The 21,883-nt window shown below is 43.2% G+C and overlaps 1 protein-coding gene across 2 annotated transcripts in view; it reads right to left on the bottom strand.

Moving 5' to 3' along the window:
- RHEB (Ras homolog, mTORC1 binding) overlaps window positions 1-21,553 on the bottom strand; it is a 41,826-nt gene extending 20,273 nt beyond the window's left edge. For both annotated transcript variants that reach the window (XM_087730658.1, XM_087730668.1), the window contains exons 1-2: window positions 21,278-21,553; window positions 2,446-2,517 (exon numbers count right to left, since the gene is read on the bottom strand). In XM_087730658.1, the coding sequence (XP_087586784.1) occupies window positions 2,446-2,517; window positions 21,278-21,329 (124 nt within the window). In that variant the 5' untranslated portion in view covers window positions 21,330-21,553. The remainder of the gene's footprint in view (window positions 1-2,445; window positions 2,518-21,277) is intronic.
- Window positions 21,554-21,883: the final 330 nt, after the last annotated feature.

Below are 21,883 nucleotides of genomic sequence, written 5' to 3'. Positions count from 1 at the left end.
TTTTTCATTTCCAAGTTTTGTGACACTAAAGTAGACCCAGTCACTAGATGAAACTGAAAAGGTTTTTATAACCTGCTATAAAGTACGGGAAAAATGCAACATTCTCCAACACCGCCCCTGGTATAGGAATCTGGACTTTTCAACCCCTTTTGCCAGCACTGTCAACCAGTTTTGAAATTACAAGCTAGGAAAACAATAAAAGAGTTGATTACATACTTTGTGTGTGACGACCCTGCACAGAATCAGAAACACACAGCTGGGAGGGTCAAAAGACTGGATTGATCAAAGATTTATATTTAGAAAAAGCATTTTTAAAAGATTAGAACTTACGTCAAAAGAATGATTTTATACTAATCCCATCAAAACTAGTTTCACATGTCTGTCTTCAAAATACATCGAAGGTATTTTTTTTAATTTTAGTGGTAAGTTTAAAAGTGTTCTCTCTTCTGTTCTTCACAGAAGCATTTTTAAAACACTCTCTCTCTCAGGCCTTACAGGGCTTAAGGACAGGACAGACTTCGTACTGTTCTGAACCTCAGGGCACATCTTTTACGTTTTCAATCCCTACTTCCCAGCAAAGTGTTCTGATGCAAGAAGGGCCCTTCAATTCTCTACCTTTCAGAAAGCAAATTCCTCCAGCCATGCTGCAGATCACAAGACTTCCACCAAATGAATAATGCTGTTTGTTTTCCAAACAAATAAGAAATCAAGTGAAAAAAGTTAAGCCTTTTCAAGATGCCCCTGCCCAACAAAGTCTTCATGGTCATGTCACGCTCCATGTTTAGAATTCAGATCAAGCAAGCAGTGCAGATGACAAGAGTCAAATAAGAGCAGAATTCATGCTGAGCCTATTTTCATATATTTAAGAAATGCTACCAGTGAGAGACATCCAACTACAGAGTTACTAACAGTAGTTACAGACAATAGGTTTCTGTGGATGACAGGAGCTTGTAAAAGATGAAACGAGCCAACCTTCTACCAAGGTGTCAAAATCCTAGAACAGGATACAGGCTCGGTATTTGAGCGAGTTTGACCCCATGTCTCTCAAGCTTTATTCATTCCCATATACCTGCATAAAACTAAAAGATTACTTTAAATAATTTGCATTTATATAGCACAGACAGTGAAAAACAAAGCTGTTCCGTCTGATATTAAGATTTAAAATACAGAAACCTAATCCCCAATATTTTCTTAGCAGCTTTAATTCAAAACAAACATCATTTATAATTCTAACGAAGTAAAAAGGGGTGATGGAAAGTGTTAATATTAATGACATCTGTATAAGGACTAACAGATCATTCAGGTCATGGGGGAAATTATCCACCCTGACTCGCTAAAGCAAATTTAGAGCTTCTCAAAAAGTAGCATTTTAGTTCTAAGCAATAAAATAATCCTGAATAAAATACCCTGATAGCTACTGATTTGTAATTATTACCATATATATCCAAAAGAAACTTTGTTCTGCTTATTACTTCATTCAAACTTCCTGAGTATCACATAGGCTTAACATCCTACTGCACAAGTTCGAAACAGTAAAACTGTGTGCTACCACTGCATTTCAGAAGTCATTAAAAAATACAAGAACTCCAAAGTTACGATCATGATATCAAAGTTTTATTTGCCACAATTGAAGTGAGGCAATACGATCAAATTACTCTGCCTAACAGCACAGTTGCTCAAGTACTTTATGACCACTACTAGCTCAGAAAGAGGTGGTTGGATTGTAACGAATACTGGGTAAGTCGCCTCTCAAGTAACTTGTTGCTCTTGGCAGCATTTTTACTATTAGCATCTTTACTTACCCACTATGCTAGCTATTCACAAAGGCACTAATATTAAAAAAAACTGCTAAGAGAAAAAAAAGACACTTGAGAAGTCAGTAACTCAGTGTTTGCAGCAAGCTGATTGTGTACCAGGCTTGTCATTGAGCAGTCGGAAATGAGTAATTTAAAAGACTATCACGTTATCACGGCCACAGCACATCTACCTTCTAAGGTAGTCATTTGCTCCTGACTGGTATTGCTGGCTTTGTGCTTATCTGGATATACTGATCAAATGAGACATTTGACACTTTGGAATATTTGTATATAGTAGCACATTTTCATACTTAATTTGAAGTGCCCCGACTATATTAGGGGAAGCAGATGTCCAATAACGTACATGCGATACAAGAAGGATGCATTTTAGCCAGATTGATCAGGTTTTCCTTCATTTAGTGTTAAAAGACAGCTGAGCTGTTTGGAGAAATACGCACACAGCGATTTCCATGCTGCAATACTGTAAGCTTGGTAAGCATTGGTTTAGAAGATTAATAAAAATTAACAGTTAATTAATGAGCTTTAATGTTAATATGTAAATTCCCATATAAGTTATATGTATAACCACAATGGCTTCTGATAAAAGTTAGTTAGGTACAGAAGAACTGCTTGTCAGTTATTTACTCACTGTTCTCTATGGTTGGATCATATGAATCAACAAACTGTCCTTCCACAAACTGAATCGTCAGTGAAGATTTTCCTGTAAAGCAAGGAAAACATAATTTGTATTGAAACAAGTCTTCAGGCTGTTATCACTTTACACTTACCAGCAGATACTGGCTCTTATAAAAACATTAGTGTATGAGCTTTATATGGTTCATTTAAACATCTATACATGACAGCTGACCTATTTTTAAATTAAGGGCCTATTCCCAGTAACTGGGTCTCCTGAACATATAAAAAGTAGTGCAAGAGCTACTCGGCACGTGTTCTGCTTTTGTTTTAATATAGAATAATTTAAGTGCCTCCTCCAGTTTAAAACAAATCTAAAAGTAGCAGCATCCAATCCTCATAAAACTAAATTTAACAAACTGTTATACTTGGAAGGTTTTTCTGTCGAGAAGTAAGGAAAACTAGAAATAATTTTCAGTCATTGCACAGAAAACTAGGAACTTGAGTGGAATTAGCCAAGTTTGGTTTGACTAGGAGACTGGACATCTTTCCCATGACAAAAGGATGATCTCGGAATTCTTGAGATCAATATACTCTCCTCTTCTATTAATCCTCTTAACGCCATGCTACAACAGACCAGTGGATGCTGTATTTTAAGCATAGTGATTGAGGGGGCATCATTGGATTTTTTTCTTTCGAAAGCAATTTAACTGCTACTTTTGCAGACAATGTTCCCTATTTCAGTTATGCTGACCTGATCACACCCCCCCCAACAAAGAGTAATGCAAGATGTTGCACTTAGTGGCAGACTGAAAAAAAATGAAAGCTAATTTAGTCTTGAAAGATTTTACAAGATGGTAAAAGCGAATCGCATACATTGACCATAAAAAGCACCTTTAAAGCTCTGCAACTGAAGACTTTTCAAAGCCTTACTGAAGTCTTAACACAATTTCCATTACAACATATCTTCTACATTTGGGAATCTACTAGATCCTATTACATTATGTTTACTGGACAAATATGCTCTTATAAAGATTGCCAAGTGCATTAGCTGCTTTTGGACATGAGCATATTCTTCATGCTCCTTTATACTCTTCTCCTTGGCAAGAAGCACAAACAAAACATGACCTCAGGTTAAAATTTAGACTCAAGACCATCCTACTGAGTGGAAGCCTTTCAATGACATCATAAGTAACCAATGCTGTAGATGAACTAGTTTATAGTAAAACTATTTTCAAGAATTGCTTTGGATAAAGATTGCCCACTTGCAGTGCTTAGACCATGCTATGTTTATACTTTGCCGTAGAAAAAGTTACTTCCTAAGCATTCCTTCAGGAGACATTAAAAAACTGTTTTCCACTTCCAACCCCCTCATTCTTGCTTCATCATACAAGGCTCTTGACTTGTTCACATTTGACTTTATTACTATCAACATACTTAGCAAGTCATTTTTCTAAAGGCACTGTAAAAAATTGCAAGTCAGACAAAGTACAAGGATGAAAGTGGTACAAGGGAAGTTTGGCTTAACATTTGTAATTACATGTGCAGTCAATTCCTTCATTAACTGCAACACTTCCAGGATTTACTTCTCCAGGAGGAAGGAAGAAAATGTTACACAAGCATCATCATTTGGGGATTTTCCAACAGCTGTAACCTTCATCAGCTCACCCCTTGGTTTATTTTAACATCACTGCCCAGCTCTGCCATACTTATCCCTTTGCCATCTCCTATCAATGATGACAGTTTATTCCAAGTACAATGCTAAAAAACCAAGACAAAACCTCAAAAGACCAATCAGCACACAACCTTTTAAGAGTTGCTTTTTCTCAAATCAAGTTCTTAGATACCATTTTCTGATACATCTAACAGCGCAACTAAAGGTGTCACACTCGCCATGCATGAGTCTACAGAGAACACTGCGCTTTAAGCCGTTGCTCCAGCACGGAGGGGGGGGGGGGGAAAAAGCAACCATGCACATCTGAAATCATCCTAATAAGGACAGACTCAGAACGAGACTATGCATCCCAGAAGCTTTCTGAAACTGTGTATTTTGGACACCATTTAGAGAGCGAATAAACTTTCAAGCTATTTCTTCTTCAGCTATAAGCTTATGAAGTCGCTACCCAGAGTTCGTGCTTCCAGATTCTTTGCCAATACCAGCACATTATGCGCTCCATTTTAAAACAAAGTTAACTATTCCTTCATTAGGCTGCCATATATCTTCAAGATAAGAAGAGCTAAGTTAAGCACAGATCATCACTGAACATTTTTCCTCCTAAGAAGGATCCTAAACTAAAAGACTTGACTGCTACCGTCTGTCTGTGCTCAGTCTGGAAACCGAATACCAGAAAGAAGTCGGAGCCAACAGAAAATGTTGCATTTAACACCCAGCTGTATTAATTATTGCTTTCCTCCTAGCAGTGAAAGAGGAGGAAACAAACACAGACAAAACCAGTGTTCCAACACTCTCCTCCTCAATTCCTCCAAGCTTTGTAACAAGCCTTCCAGTAACGACGTGTCTGCGATCACAGAAGGATGCCTGCTTTCCTCAATGAGCCACAGGGAAGCTCTCCGGTCTTGGATTCAGCCACGTACCCCCTTGGGATAAGTGCACGCAACAGTATCCCAATAAAGCAAGGCTTCCAAACAGGACACAAGAAATTTAAAACCTAAATCATTAACACCCCGCTGCCTTGTCTCAGCCCATGCCAAAGAAGCATGCAGGACCACGTAAACAACAGCTTGGCTTGAACTTTGTCCCACAGGTTTTATTCCAGGCCTTTGACCTATGCTCATGGACAGATAGGGAAATTAAGTTGACAATTTAGCTCCTATCACCTCTTTCCCTAGAAAGATCAGGCAACATTTTCAGAGAGAATTGCAACACAAACCTAACATCCGTGAGGCAGGGGCCAAGGAACTGCACGCAACTGGGTTTACTGATGAGCTAACTCCATCTCGGAGCACTGCAGGGAGGAGGACGCGGGGAGACACTGCAGTCTAAAAGGACGAGAGAGCCTGACACCAGCAGCAAAGATTTGATTAATTGATTCCTCAAGGGTGCATACCTCAAAAAAGGCTCCGCTCTAGTATGCCCTCATTTGGAACAAAAGCCAAATGCTTTTTAGTTTGCTAAGCTTTTCCTTGTACTATCCTCCACGCTGGTACTTTTAGCGTATCCACTGTCCTCAAGTTTTAGGAAAATAAACATCTGTGAGACCAAAAGGAGAAGCGTCACGAGCAGAAGCAAGGCAAAGTCTGCTGGAAGCAGTTCACTAAGTTGATGGAGACCTGTGATTTTTAAGATGAAAAAGCATTTGCAGAATCTTACTGGAAAAGATTACGGTTTAACCTTTTGACTCTGTTCAGAATCAGAGAGCTCAGAATGACTATGAAGAAATAAATGAATCAAATAAGGGCAACACTGGGGGAAGGCAACAGGATGACTCCTCCAGCTGTACTTGCTATGGTAACTCAAAGCACCAGATACTCTATGGCAGAGGAGTCGTAAGCAAAATCCTTCAAGTTTACTGCCTCTCCCTCTCCCTGGAGGAACAGGGCAGACGGTAAGGGGTGGGAGAAATGGGTTTTACCAGTGTTTAGAATACAAGTCCCAGGTGGCCGAAAGCTCAACTCAAGTTGTCCAGAAGTACCCAAAGGATATTTGTATACACAATTCATTATTTATGATATTATGTGGGAGTGGTAATGAAACGAGTTTTCCACTGTCAAAACAGAAGAGGAACAGGTTTTCGGACAGAAAGGCATTTCAAAAAATAAAGCTGTTGTATTTCTGTTCATACAATAAACCACTCGCTACATAAAGCGGAACGTCCCATAAACACTGACCAGTGCAGTCATAGCACACCAGTTTCAAATGCCATTGCAACTGCCAAGGCAAAACAGTTGCCAAATTGAGTTTTTACTCATCCTTTTACTTCTTGGACAAGAGCTATGATATTTAATCTAGCCTTAAAATTCAAGCTTTACAACACTAGGCAGTTTACCAAGAAGCCGAGTAACTGCGCTCATGAAGAGCTGGCCTCCCCGAAGAGGCCATGCCCTCTCTTCGGTGCACCACCACCTTCCCGCCATCCCATCCCGCATCCTTGTTCTCCTTGCAACAGGCAGCAGGAAAGCCCAGATGAAATTCTCATCTGCAGCCAGCTTCTCCCCAAACCCAGGAGACAGAAACGCTGCAACTGGCCAGCGAGCAAGTCAAACAACAGCTCCACAAGCAAGGCATTGTGCAAGCTCCCTTCTGCAGCTGCCCTCTAACGTGGCATCCCCACGATGACAGCCGCTCCCAGCACAGTGCAGTTTATCTCAACAGGAAGAATTTCTCAATACTCAAAATCATCTGCACAAGCAATCAGTAAACAGTTTGATGGGGTCAAGAACAACAACTACTGAAAAGTTGCGATACTCCGTTCTGTTCGAATTTTAGATGTATAGTTTCTTTAACCCATCTTTTTCCATTAAAATGTCTGCTTATATACTTTGCTTAATTATTAAACACTTAACAGCTGGCAGCACCTAATCCTCTCCTACCACAAGCCTAGCATCTTATCTAAGTTAGTCTCTACATAGATCTACTCAGTCTTACATACAGAACAAACTAATTTAGGTTTTGTCACAAAATGGTTCAGGAAATACATCTGGGTCAGTAAAGAATTCTGTTTCTAAACCTCTGGAGACAGTGATACAGTGAGTAGTTTGTGTTTTACTCAGATGCAACTTAATTCTACTATTAGACTTTTAATCATGAGGAATTATCACTTACAAACATCTACTTTGAGCCAGAGTTTTATCCATTTTGGAGTGATTTCCTTGAGACATCAACATTATGATACCAGGATTAAAAAAAAAATTATTTTCTGATGCTTACAGAGAAAACTCTTGCTGACACACAGAGCTCAACTGGTGCACTTGCTCATGCGATACTCATGCTCGATTTGCAACACAGAGTGGTGGCACTCCTCCTCTCTCAAAGTGCTGTCTGAGCTTTCTGAAGGACAGACTAAAGCATCTGCCTTTATAATCCTGTAAGAGTGAAAGTCTGAGGACCGCAATGAGACATCTTTGGGTACTGAGGGACCTCAAGAACAGAAGAGACCTTCATGACAAACCAAAGAGCAGATCAGCATTTCAGGACAACACAAGCTCTTTCTCAACTTCTATGGCACTCTGTCCCATTGCTACAACTGTTCCCTGCCTTCTCCTGATCTATTTTTATATTAGGATATAAGGAAATACATTTGACAGTCTAAGGCAAGGTATTGCAGCAAGAACCACTCCTGCTCTAGAAGAGGAGGTTCACATGACGGTCCGTAACACCACAAACACAAGTGCGCAGGGAGAAAAGGACACATGCTCGTTTCCCTTCCTTCTGCATTGCACAATGTTCTTGAGGTTTATCAAAGGTATTCCTCTGCAAGCCAGAAGAAATCTGAGAGGCAGTCATTTGGAAAGGAAGTCAGATGGCTTCCTGTATTTTCTTCAGATTTCAAAGCAGTCGGTCAAACTCACTAATAATGCTCTCTAGATCATACTTTCTGTAAGGAAAGCAAGAAGAGAGCATGTGCTTTATTCCCTGGTATGTAACAACAAGCTTGCTGCATCCTCTGCAGTGCTCACCACTCAGCATTCACTTGCACTTTGTTGCAATGCATGAGATGTCCAGGCAAGTACGTACAGAAAAATTCCATTGTTTTGCTGCAACAGCTTAGTTGCCACTTCCAGGTGTCCATTTTGTCTCCATTTAAGTCAGTAACCTCAGCAAAGGATTGTCAGAAGAAATGTTTTAGTTATTTTAGTGCACAGTCTGGTTACCTCTGCTTGTTACCCTTGCTGGCAGAAAAGCGTGTGCCACAGCCTAATATTTCCCTTTTAATGAGGTAAACCAATTTCAATTCCACGTGTTTACTATCAATTGTCAAAGATGGAAAAGCTGTTACAAGGCTTAAAGAAATCCAGAAGACTTCTGTGGCATGCACCTCACCCAGCTGTGGTATACATGCAGAGATAGCTGCATCCAAGATGCTTTCAACAGGTCAGGGGAACTGCATCCTGGGCTCTCCTACCTACAAAGAAAATTCAGACATTCACATCCAAGACAGCCAACCAATATTTGCTCAGATAAATACCATCCTCTGTATTCCCTTCAGACGCCCTGCAGAGACCATGCATCCCTGCAGCACCTTCCCACCTCCCTCCCCACAGCACCATGCCTAAAATATTTCAGGTGGCTGTAGAAATTCAGAGGCAACTTGACTTATCAGGCACACCTGCTAGCCTAATTAGCAAATGTATTCCTAAAGTAAAAGTTAGGCAGTACTACTTGATATACTGGACTTCTAAAGGGAAGCTTATTAAGCTTAAAGATCAGACTCTAACGTTTTGGTTTATGACACACTTAGAGGGAAAGAGCCTGAACTTTGTACTGATTTCCCCCCCCGAAGAGGCAGAATTCAAGCTGTACTGCTGGGTGGAAGCCAAGTCCTCTCTCCCTATGCACACACTTCAAGCAGCTAATTAAGTATCTGAATAAACTTGACCTTTCCTTGGATCATCGGGTATGCACAACATGAAATGTCTTTGAAAGATACTTTTAGTAACTGCCATTGTTTCATCATTAAATCAGTTTTAAAATGCTATGTCATTAGAAATAAAAAAGCGTATTTCTTGCTTTAATGCATTCCATGCATTCCCTTTTTCCATCTCCAAGGTTTTAGTTTCAACACAAGGGAATGAAGTCCCAATTTCTAGTCAGTTCTTTCTTGACGCTAAAGATCACAGGAGCGTACAACTTTACCTTTCTGCAAGCCAGAAATACCAGGACTAGCAGGTTTTAAGCACTTCTTAAGAAGTGGGTCTTTCCAACTGCAGTTACCAGCACCAGCTCTCCATCCGCTGCATAGACACTGCCTCAGCTGCACTTGCAGCGCAGCTGAACTGAAGAGCAGAAGCCGATGAACTCCACTCTACGCACACCAGACGGGATAAAGCAGCTGTTCAGCTTTACCCTGGGGGGTTGCAGCCATCTTTTCCCCCCTTTTTTTTCATTTCTACACAACCAGCTGAAGTTAACACCAGCCACATTAAGTTACATGCTACTACTGATCACCTGGTAAAGCAGCATGCCATCGAACAAGCCAGAGGGTGAAGGTACAAATTAGGATTTTAAACTTAACATTTCTATTAGAAAACAGGATAAACTCTTCTCTCCTCTTCCTTTCACTGCAAATGTCACTTATGTTTTTAGACTACCTGATCTATACCAATAACAGAGAAAGCTTTAATAGCACAGAGCCCTTACCAAGGTGAAAGAGCTCAGTCTTGCAACGGATCCGTACTGTCTCACTGACACGCAGGTCTTCCCTACGGATCTTCCTCTCTAAGGATCTTTTTGAGGACTAAAGCCATAGCACTGACTGTTGCCAACGCTGTGGCCGCCATATCTCATCGTAACTTACAGCCACCACCAAGCGGAGGGCTAAGTCTCTGAAAATGTCAGTGACATTTTCCCGGCATTATTTTTAAAAGGCAAGTCTAGGAGCTTGACCCTGAGCATATCGTAACACCAAGTAAACTGTCAAGAAACACAGCTGAAATGCTGAAAAACAGACCGACCCTCTTGACTGTACTACTGAAACGCCTACGAAACAGGGCCTCAAGGAGCTTCTTGGAATTGCAAGAACAATAGTAAGAGATTTATTTCTCTCCTCTTTGTGGCAGGATGACAGAAGGCAGGTACCTGACAAAATCCTGACAAGGTAGTAATGGTAATACCCCCCTCTCTTGGTCACATTACCAAGCAAATAGTGTGATATATATCCAGCAACTATAGCAAGGAAATTTCAGCATCACTCTGACGAAAGGTCCGCAGAGCTATTTGTCAATCCGTAGCAAAACCCAAAGATGCACTGATTTGTTCCAACAACTGCATGCAGGCTACTTTTACAACATACTAAACGTATGTATCTCAATCTAACTGCATAATAGTCACTAGAAGATCTTAGCAACAAAAGGCAGCTTCAGCCTGCAGCACTACACCTGACTATGAAGTAGTAAGTCCATGTAACAAACTCTTTGCGCTCCCACTGATGGTCCAAAGTCTGATGAAACCAATGTCAACAAATGCCAGCCATGCACGTGGCAGCCCAAACCTGACTTTCATGAAAAGGGTGCTGCTACCGGCAGCCAATATCAGCACAGCACTATTCACCTGCCATGACCTGCACTGCTGGAAGATCCCAAAGCTTGAAGCATCGGGAGCGGGGGTAGCAACCCTGACAACGCTAACATCTCTTGACACAGAAGGTGGTCTCTAGGGATAAGGTGGTCTCTAGGGATATGGACAAAGATTAGTGTTGACCCTCTCTTCCACCAGTGGAGCAGGACATGGTCAACTTCATCACACCTCTATCAACAGATGCATAGGTAGATGCTGAGACCGCCTTGATTCATGATCATATAGTTGAGCCGTGACCACTTTCATTCTCCTGCACTAGCACAAGGCTGCCGTGGATCTATACATAACCATGCCAACATAAAAACCAGTATGCCTCTACAAAAACACTCTCCACCCGTCAGATTTAGATCAACTTCTGATGAGTTACTGTTGTCTCTCCTCCAATTCAATTCCAGCCCTTCTTTGAATTAACTTTATAGTTAACTATGTTCCTTCTGCTTAACGTGTGAAGTTCCTCCCCTTTATTGATCAGGCTTGAAGAAACCCACAATCTGTTAAATACCATCTTCATACCATAGCACTTTATACAGCTGGAGTTAGCCATTAACCCCTCCCCACTAAGCCCAATTGCAAGCCTTCTTCATTTACACACTTACCTGATCAACATAACACAGTAGCCTCTGAATACAGAGGACAATATGTTAATAGTAAGGAAGGTTCGAAGTAATAATACACCAAAATCACAGCATGACAGACATGGGTGAGGTACCAGGAAAAAAAGACGACTCCGGGGTAAGGATAACGGCATGCAACATACCAGAAGAATCATCAGAGCCCCCAAACTGGGCAAATTTTAAGGGAATTTAAGCCAAAGATCCATCCAAGATATGACATGACATAGTTGATTTTCCATAGAGCAGAGAAGACAGAATAGGTAACCCTTGTTTGCTATAGCATACTATAGAGTTCTTGCCTGTCACGACAGCCAGCTGGCTTTCTTACCTTCCCAACCAGTGTGTATCCATCTGTTGGCTCACAAGGTACTTCAAATTAAGAGTTTTCAGGTAGGAATCATACTTTTTTATTCTCAGTTTTTATACTATCTAGTACAAAAAGGTCACAACACAGAACTCTGATCTTTCCAAGGAACAACAACAAAAAACCCACAGAACAAATAGCAACCCACCCCACCCACCCTTGAAAACAGCCCAGGGAGATAACCGAGGATGACATTTGCAACCTGACATTGAACTGTTTTTCCATTTAGACTTTCACACATGAAGTGTCTTCCAGCCAGTCCAGCTCCGGCACCTGAGGAAGCACTTGCCAAGAGATGATGGATTCTTCACTTCCCAGCACTCCGCTAGCACAACCATGCAACTTGGACAAGAAGCTGAGTATCAAGCTACAGTTTAAGGCAACCTAACTTCAGGCCGACCTTCAAGAGACAGAGCAGTGCGCTGTGTTTGTCTGCTGTACAGGTCTTTGCATATCAACACAAATAAAATTCTCAAAGTGCGATAGTGATTATTATTCTGCTATTATCCAGTTAAATCATAAGTTAGTCCAGCTGATCGTAAATTCAAGTCTATTTTAAAACAGTATCTAAGAAATTAGGTACGTCACATCTACTTGGCAGAAATGGATAAAATGTGAACTATGACAGGCAAACAGGTCAAGGGCCAAGATTTACCATAGGTACAGCAAAGCCCTTCAGAAGTTGCTTACTTCCTTGCCTGGCTATTTGGGAAATAACCCATATCTTCATTTTTGGTTTCCACACTTCCATGCTGTAAGAACTGGAGGGGCACGGCCCAACTTTCCCCACAATAAGCTGCCCTTAAAACTTGGGTCCATACACCCCTTCTCATACTGTCCCTTTTTCTCCTTACCAAGCTCCACCTTTAAACCCTTTCAACCTTTGGGATGTACAGCCCATGGCCATATAAGCAGCTGGATGCCAATAAAATGGTATGTTCATACGACCGTTTTCAGAAAAAAGAAACGTATATCCTACAGTCTCACCGTTAATTATAAATTGTGTATGAGATAATGGCTTTTTAAGATCACAATCTTTTTGCCTGGAAATGCAAAGAGAGAAGGCACCATCTTATTTTTCTGTACTACCATTAACTTACACTTGTTCATAGCGGTTGATTGTGACAAATGCACAAGCCAACCCTAGGCTTAGGAACACCACCCGAGACACTCACCTAGCAGAAATTTCCACAAGCTAGTCATTGAAGCAGTTCTGGCAGTTTCATTTGAACTCTACCTCTGTCCTACCACCACACTTAGGTGTAAAAGGTATTTCGCAGTTGAGGCAGGACAAGTAGAAAAATGGTTTCTGTGTCATAAGACTCCTCGATACACTCTGTATCAAGAACATGATTTTGAAACATTCAGACAACTTCTCTTTCTTTCAAGCTTTACTGCTCAGAAAAACTTGAACTACCTTACATTTAAACAATTTTTAGACTTAAGTTTAGCAACCACAAAAGGTTTACCAAGAATTTTGATAACCTTTTTCCCCAAACATGAAAAAAGTTCCAATAGCACAACTAACACTTTTATTTAGAATTGATTCACCAGTGTCAAACAATACAGATGAAGCAGAACTTCTATTAGAAACGGACACTTCCAAAAAAGCAATGCAGAAGGTGGTACTGCAGCAAATTAAGAAACACGGTGCTTGTTTATATGCACGTTTCAAAGCAGAAACTTCCAGTTCTGATTCAAAATGGTAATTCTGAAACAGATTTTAGAACACCAAAAATTTATTATTAATGGAAGACTAAGCCTTAAAGCAAAATACACTTTACCGCATTAATGTCAAGGGCTTGATTGTTTTGACAGTTTGTAGGACAGATTTAATGGAGTCTTCCTACATATTATGCATCCCAGCTCTTTTGCATATAGCAAGAATACCTTTCAAGGAGGTCGTACATATTGAATGAAGTTTTGGCAATACAATCTGACAAGTTGTTGAAGCTAGACAGATGTATCCCTCTAACTCAGGAGACAATGTTGTCAAGAGACACTTTCATATCATAATTTCATATTACACTTGCACATGTTCACACCCACACACTGAAGACCACTTATGTATTCCCTCTTTTTCCAAATTAAAATTCATTCCACTCAATACTCCACAGAATACAAATAACTAGCTAAGATTTGTCATGCATGCTGTTCCGGTTGCTGTAATCTAAAATACCTAAGAATACTGATAACCATTTCAGAATTATTAACCCCTCATTCTTTAAGACTTCAGTGTTATATTAAAAAAGAGAGACGAAACAGAACTTCACTGTTTAAAGCATAATCTAACAGGGAATCGTGATTTCTTGAGTTTGTATCTATTTAATACAGAAGCACTGCAACTTTTCTGAACAAGTCTTCCGAGTGTCACACATTGGAGTCTTTTGTTCCTTAAAAGGCCTTCAGAAATCATCCATTCCGTCTTACGCCTCAAAAGATTAATCTTTGGCCATTATCCACAGACTCTTACAGATTTCATCCCAATTACACTACTACAGATTTCCTTCTCATGTTCTAGTCAGAAGTTCTCTAATTCACTTAAGAAGTCCCATAAGAAATTCCAAGCAGTCTTCCCTTTTGCAGGAGCCCCAAAGGTTCGCAAGCTATTTTTTGCCTGTCCTCTCTGCATCTTGAGTGGCACATCATGCTTGATAAATCCAAACTCTGCACTTCAGGAACTACCTTTTTCACCACTGTCTCATCCCATATCCTTCATACAACTATACTTAAAAATTTGCATGTACAGTGATCAAAGTGCATATGGTAAACTGAGGAAGAACCAGTGCATCTAAACAGATTAAGTAATTGTGACTCATTTCTATGCTGCAACAGTGTCAATAAATACTTACAACTAAAGGAGGAGTCAACCAGGCTGAGGTCAACTGGTATTTGCAGGCAACATATATTTTGTAGCATATCTTAGCAAACACTGAAGATTACTCTGAAAAGCAAGAGAGCCTTTAAATTTGTTTCCGCTGGTTTTCAAAGTAGGGAGGCAGTCAGCAATTCTGAACACCTTGCACGTTGTAGTCTGGACTTCTGGCTTTGCTCCGCTGCAGCATCTTTACTACCAAGCGTTTCCAGAAAATTCCAGCCCATCATATCACTTGAAGCATCATCTGAGTTTGAAGACTTCAGAACAAGGTTTAGATTTACCCCAGGTCAAACATCTTACTTCTCAATTCTGCATGAAAGGATTAGATTTGACTATGAAGTTTATTTAAACAAGAATCTTGAAAAAAATTGATTTCTTCATGGTTCCCTAATGCACAGTTCACCACCTTAACAAGGCTATCTTTTTCCGTCAAGAGAGCTACTCAGGTTCAAAAGGCCCGCTGTTGAAAGTTTACGAAAAAGCATTCGTGCTTATCTGGAGTGGCGGAGGAAAGTACTTACAGATGTGGTTTCATAACAGGTCTGACTGAAGCAAAGTCTGCACGGCCGCAAGAGCCTACTCCACCCTCCCCCAAACAGCTCACGCTCCTGACCCCGCTCCCTCCGTCAGGGTTGTACTGGCAGAGCCGACCAGCTGAACGATACGAAAGTTTTTCCTCCTGGTTGCGTTACTTTTGAAAGAAATAAATTCCCCCAGGGGGTGACCAGGCTTCCAGCGTGCCGGTGCCAGCAAGGTGCAACTTCCAGCCCTGCTGCAGGATGAGCTCGAGGTGCGCCAAGGGAAGCCCCAGCCCACATAGCTCGTTTGCATCTGCCTTCAATACGTGGCAATTAAAATAGAGAAGTGGCAAAGACACCTCTTGAGAAAAGCTGCACCTGAAAGCCTGTTGCAGCACTGTTCAAAACCTGTCTCAGTTTATTTCCTTGTTACAAGTTCAATACAAGCATCTTTTCCCCAAAAACACAATTCCACTATACTTCCTATTTCTCAAGAAGGAAATATAATCTTTAACGGCCCACACTCATGTGTTTTCAGTAAACTTAATGATTTTAAATCCTGTTAAGAGGTCTGCTAGGCAACATATAGCATGGATTTTCTCCATATTATTCCCTTTTTTCCCCATCCCACATCCCCTCATTTGCAGGGTAGCTGCCATCAGTGTGCAAGAACCGTATGGGAAAGCAAATGTCCTGACCAGGATTGGAAGAGAGACATTTTAAGCAACAACCACCCCCAAACTCAGGAAGCACATTTTAGTTTCTCACAGTATCAAATTCACAACAAATCTGCCATTCACGTCAAATATAGGCTTTGGAAAACAAAAGGAAGCCTCTCAGGTCCTTAAGGAGACAGATCCATCACTGACAAGGGCAGCTTCGTGTTTCTACATACCGTGCTTCGTGTCTGCAGCTTCCGATTTAGGATAATTTGGGTTGACACCAAGCAATTTTGACTCATGCAGGATTCGCAGAGCTTGGGTGCGTTATGAACATCTCACAGAGAAGCTGTTTCAATTTTGGATTGAATACACAATTAAGTCGATCAGTTTTTAAACCACGCCCTTCAATGTCACCTTCAGGAGAGCTACAGGAAGTCAATCAGCATCGGTAGCTCATCACGTTCTAGCCTGCTCTTGTAGTCCCAAACGCGTGGTTATGCTAAGTTTCCACAGCAGTGTGTACCGCAGAGGTGGTTGGTTTACTCAGAACCTACACTTAAGGCAGTGTAGTATATCTCAATGAAGAGCGTCGACTTTATATAGCTTATAAATTACAGGATTTACATTTCAGTTGGCTTCTCCCCTCGACGTTAACGCTAAGTTGAGTAATCAAATACCAAAACACGCAAATATACAAGCAAAACCTGCAAGCGCTACCATTAAGAGACCAGAGTAGGCAATTTAAGAGTTAATCCTGGAACAGCGTCCTCAAATAACCCTACCGTGGCTTGATATTACAGCTGAACATGCTGCCTCTAGTGCTTCCAGCTACTGCTATCAAATGCGCTGTAGCAACTTTCGCCATTGAACAGCGTAGTCAGTCACACCGAAATGCAATTAAAGCTGGCATTTCCAGCCTCATTTCAGTCTCCTGGTAGCTGCAACTGTTCCTTTTAGCAGCATTGCCGCGCCCCGGCGGAGCGAATGCAGTCCTAACGAGGGAAGCGCTATGAAAATAATCTTGGCACTTATTAGGGAGTCGGCAAAATTTTAACCTTAGGTATCAGCCGGATCCTGAACCCCTCAATTTTCCTGTTCAATCTCAGGATTTCCAATGTTGTGGACGCAACCAATTCTGTAAACCAAATTACTGCACACGACAGCAGTAATTTCTCCCTTCCTTCTCTCTTGACATTTACACGGGCAATTTATTGCCTGCTAAAATTACCACTTCCCTCTGTCCAATATCAAAGGGATACCTCCTCAGGGTGCTACACTACTGTGCGAACAGATGCCATCTTTCAGAAGCAAAAAGCAAAGCCGCAACTCCATTTTACCATACAAACCTCCTAATATTCAAATAAGTCATGGTTTCAAAACCAGTAACTACGTTTTGGCCTAACGATTATTCTTACTATTTACAGGTATGTATCAAAGGCTCTACTTTTTCTGCCTTTCTTGCTTTCAGGCAAGGCAGAGGGGAGAGAAGCATTTTTGAGCTTAATACAACCACCTGGAAGCCCTTCCATATAAATCGAATCTTGGCAGATAATTTTGTTCCATCATAGCTTTTTTTGCTACCTGCATGCCGCAGTCACAGACCACGACTACTTCTGCCTGCAATATGGACTGTTCTCCACCCACACAAAAAACTTGATTTATTTAGATGGGGAAGAAAATAGGTAAGTGACCACTAACTTAACCTGATTTCCCCCTCAGAGCTATAAACTGACCAGGAAGGCATTTTCAGATCACCAGTTCAAATGTGTAAAATTCAGGAACAGAATTCCAGTTTGTGCAAGTATATCTGTGATACCAGCAGCACGAGTTATATGAACGCTAAAAAACAAATCAGGCTGAGATAGTGACCTACGACTGAAGCAGCTGATCCAAACAACACCTCCCTGCTTATCTTAAATCCATCAGTTCAATATAATACAGAGACTCCCAGTAATAAGCTACTTTGCAAGACGATCTAAGAAACCTCTTCTTTCATACAGGCATTTGTGGTCTGAATTTACATATTTCTTCTATAAACACAAAAGAACCAAACTGAGCACAAAGCATTTCAGACAACGATACGCCGCTTTTTAAAGTGGTTGTTACTCTGAAAAATCTTAGTCTTGCTTGATTTACTTCCATGCAAATCCATTATTTCAAATTGTATTTGGGATATGTTAAATTGTGGCCCAAATACAAGTATGAAGATTCTTTTTAGAGAAGGCAGTAACTTTTTAAGATTCTATGCTTCATCATGCATAAGACAGATTATTTTTTTTTTCCCCTCCAGAATCAAATCTCAAGTAGCTGGTCCGCTCTGGTCACTTATCAAACAACAGTAATCAAAGTCAAGTTCCTCCCACTGTGAAACTATCAGATTTTGGGATGAAATCCATCTGACTTCCACTCAGAACCTCAGACGAGTACACACTTACATAAGGGAATTTAACTTTCGTAGACCAATGTAAGCCTGAGCAGAACCCAAAGGAGACAATTCTTGTGTGATTTTGCCTAGCATCATGCCACAACCTGTATGCTATATCCACACATAATTGGCCTTCCTCACCAAAAAACAAGTCCCGAAATTCCTGGCAAATACTCCGTCTGCATCTCAGAAAGCGTGCCTGCCTGGGAATTCAGGAGGCTTCCACTGCGATCTCTCCCATCAGCAAAGAATACTAGTTTCACATATGAAAGGGTTGATGGTAGTGTTGAAAGATAGAGGGAGTGTATTCAAACAAGCAGACTCCTGAATTTTCTATTCCGAGAACTATTATGTCAGAATACCACTCCCAACCTCTAGTCCATCTGACAACAGCACTGGGATAGGAATAAAATTTAACGTAAGTAAAAGAAACAAGGGCTTAGCACAAAGCCAGTACAGGATTCAGGCTCAGTTTTCACAAAGCCCCATGGAGGACATGCCTGCCCATCACTATACACGCTCACAACCTGAAAGTTCCGCAGAATTGTTGAATCATCAACCGTAGGGAACAGCTCACTGCTTGAAATATGTCATCAAAACCTGGTTATTTCAACACATAACTGAAAGAGACACAGGGAAAAAAGCTCGCCATTTTGTGATCAGCTTCATCTCAAACACCATACAAATTACACAGAGAGCATGCAACTTCACAGAGCAGGTCACCTAAGCATTTATGCTAACCTATAAAACCATAAACATTTTACAACTTACCAGAGTTAGCCTCCCTCATTCCAGGGTCAAGATTAATGTTAATGGCAAAGCAATGTAGCTCCCTAATTATAAAAGGAAGTTTAGAAAACATTTCCTTCCAGTCCTTCAGATCTTGGAATTATTCCCCACCTTAATGAATGTTAGCCTTATTCAAATGTTGCATTTTCCCCAGAAGAAATGCTCTTCATTTTCTACCACCCAAAACCTTGTCCTAAGAAGAGATTAAATCCTTTCTTACCCAGGGCTCGAGTAATGTTCTTGCCATCATAACACAAAGCAAGAGTTACTCAAAAGCTTCTCTGAAGCCAAACGAAGTCGCTATGCTCCTAGACTTTAGGAGGCATACATGGATAAGCAGAGGACCCAACCTAAATCTCACAGTTTAACTTACTTGTTTTTCTAACAGCTTTACAAGATGGAAGCAAGAGCCCAATGACCTGTTCCTACTGCTTCAACTTTTACATAAGTATTTGCCTAGAAATTTAATGCTCCCATATTTAAGAAGAGTAACTTTGCCCTTTTAACATGCGTGATTTTTACCTAAGAGGGAACAGATTTGCAAAGGACAATGACAACTACAGTAAACCAGATTTTTTTTCCCCTTCTTAATTCTATGTTTGTACAACTTGTAGCTGTGCTAATAAAACTGATCTTCTCCCATCAAGCCGAATACCACACCAGTCTCAGAAAACTTTAGCTGAAGAAGGTCAGCAGTAGGTCTTAATAGACATTAGGTAACTTTTTGCCCATCCTTTCCCTATGAGCACTATTGCTCAAAACATCACCAACCAGATTATGCTATACTATTTCTTCTGCTTTTCCTCAACTGCGTATATACCTTACTGTCACCTGATTTTTTTGACTGCTGCTTGTCATTGTCAACAGATGAAAGAGCAAAGCTCAACAGTACACCCAGTCCCCATCACAGACTTCTCAAGGATGGCATTTCAAGCATTCTTCCTTCCCACTTACACTGCCCATCGCTTGTTTTCACCAGTGCTCAAAGAAAAAGGAGAAAAGAAAACATAACCCACAAGACAGACAATGAAACAGACTGCAACAAGTGATGTCAAATATACTATGTGAACTGATCAATTTACTATTCACTGTTCCTTTTACGGACTAGACAAATTCATCATCCTTTTTACACTGCCCCGTCCCAAAGTCAGGCTGCAGCTACACACAAAATCTAAGAAACAGCTCCACTTATTTAGCCTTTTTTTTTTTGATCTTTAAAAAAGCCTTTTTTTAAGGGTTCTTTCTGCTGAGTGCGTAACAAAAGACAGGTTACTGACTTAGCCACTACCTTAATGTAAAAACCCATTTTATAGCAGCATAGTATATCTCTGTAGCATCTTCTTTTTTTTTCCAACCATGCATTATCTTCAACATCGATCTACGCTTTTAAGTTTGATCGATCAGGATAGCTGTACCATAGTTTATTCCCCTCGGCTTTAAGCACCCCAACATTGAAAACATCTGAAAGTGTTTTCCATCGAAGATGGTGAATGTAGGAGGAGAAAGGAGTACAGGTGTGGGCAGTTACAGGACAGAAGCCCCAGCAGCCGCCATAGACCTGGGCTGGACGCTTCCAGGAGGATTCTCCAGGCAGACTCCCCCGCGCTGGACTGCGCCAGCAGCACCGATGCGGTGCCGGGGACACCGGGGTGGGTACAACCCCAGGGCCGCAGTGAGCACAACCGGCTCGGCGGCCGGCCTGGCTACGCTGCTGAGGCGGGTACGAGGCACCTCTACGGAAGGGGGGGGGAAAAAAAAAAAAAAGCCGGGACGGGCAGCAGGCCAACGCGCTCTGCCCTCCGCGTTTCGGAGCGGGGCTCTGACTGCGATGCGTGTGGAGGGAGCTGCATGGCGGCGTCCCCGAGCCACCGGGACCGCAGCGCTCCCGCTCCGCGCCCCGCACCCGGAGTGACACCCCCCCCCCCCTTCCCCGGCGGCGGCGGGGGCTCGGTCTGTGGGAAACTTCCTATGAGGGGCACGGCGGCCCCGCAGCCCCGGGCCCGCAGCGCTCTGCGGCGCCGCCATGGCGGGGCCCGCCCGCCCGCCGCGGCTGCGCGCTCCCGGCGGCGGGAAGCGGGGCGGCCCAGCCCGGCCCTCCCCTCCCCTCCCTTCCCCTCCCCGCCGCTGCACCTGCTGCCGCGGAGGAGGGCGATGCGGCGGCGGGCCGCCGGGCCGGGCCGGGCCGCGCTCCCCCGCGGGCAGGGGGGCGCTGCGGAGCCCCGGACCGAGCCGCCCGCTGCGGGGTGGGGGGAAGGAAGGCGCCGCACCTCCGCCCCAAGGGCCCGCCGCCCCCCCCCCCCCCCCCCCCCCCCCCGCACCTCACGGCGGCGCCCCCCGCGCTCACCCACGCTCCGGTAGCCCAGGATCGCGATCTTGCGGGACTTGGACGGCGGCATCTTCTCCCCGCCCGGCCCCGAACCACATCAAGGGCGGCGGCGGCAGCGGCTGCGGTCGCGGCGGAGGCGGCGGCGGTCGGCGGGCGGCTGACGGGGAGCGGGGTGCGCCGCCAGCGACATGCGGCGGGGGGAGGAGGGGCGGCGGAGCGACCGCACGGGACCCGCGGCGCCTGGCAGCAGCGGCGGCGCCCGCCCCACGTGACCGCCGGGCTCGCCAGCCCCTCACGTACCTGTGCGTCACGCGTCACAGGCCGGAGCGGCGACCTCACCGCCGCCGAGAGCCGGCGCTAGCCGCCGCCAGGGGGGAAAAACTCGCTGCGTCATGCCTCGCCTCGCCCCGCCGCACGCCGATTGGGCGGCACCGCGGCAGCGCGGGCGGCGATTGGCCGAGAGCGGCGGCTGCGGTAACTGACGGCGTTCAAAGAAAGGGGCGGGGCCGGCCGGCGAGGGCGAGCGGGGACGCGGATGCGGGGGGGGGGGGCGCGGGAGGCCGCGCGTGCGCAGCGCCTCAGGGGCGGTGGGTGCCGCTCCGCGGGCTGCGCGGCCGCTGAGGG

The sequence above is a fragment of the Nipponia nippon genome, unplaced genomic scaffold (genome assembly GCF_047370975.1).
Source record: "Nipponia nippon isolate SJK-2023a ecotype South Korea unplaced genomic scaffold, ASM4737097v1 scaffold_1, whole genome shotgun sequence".
Lineage (NCBI taxonomy): Eukaryota > Metazoa > Chordata > Aves > Pelecaniformes > Threskiornithidae > Nipponia > Nipponia nippon.
This window is presented reverse-complemented; position numbering and strand designations above follow the sequence as displayed.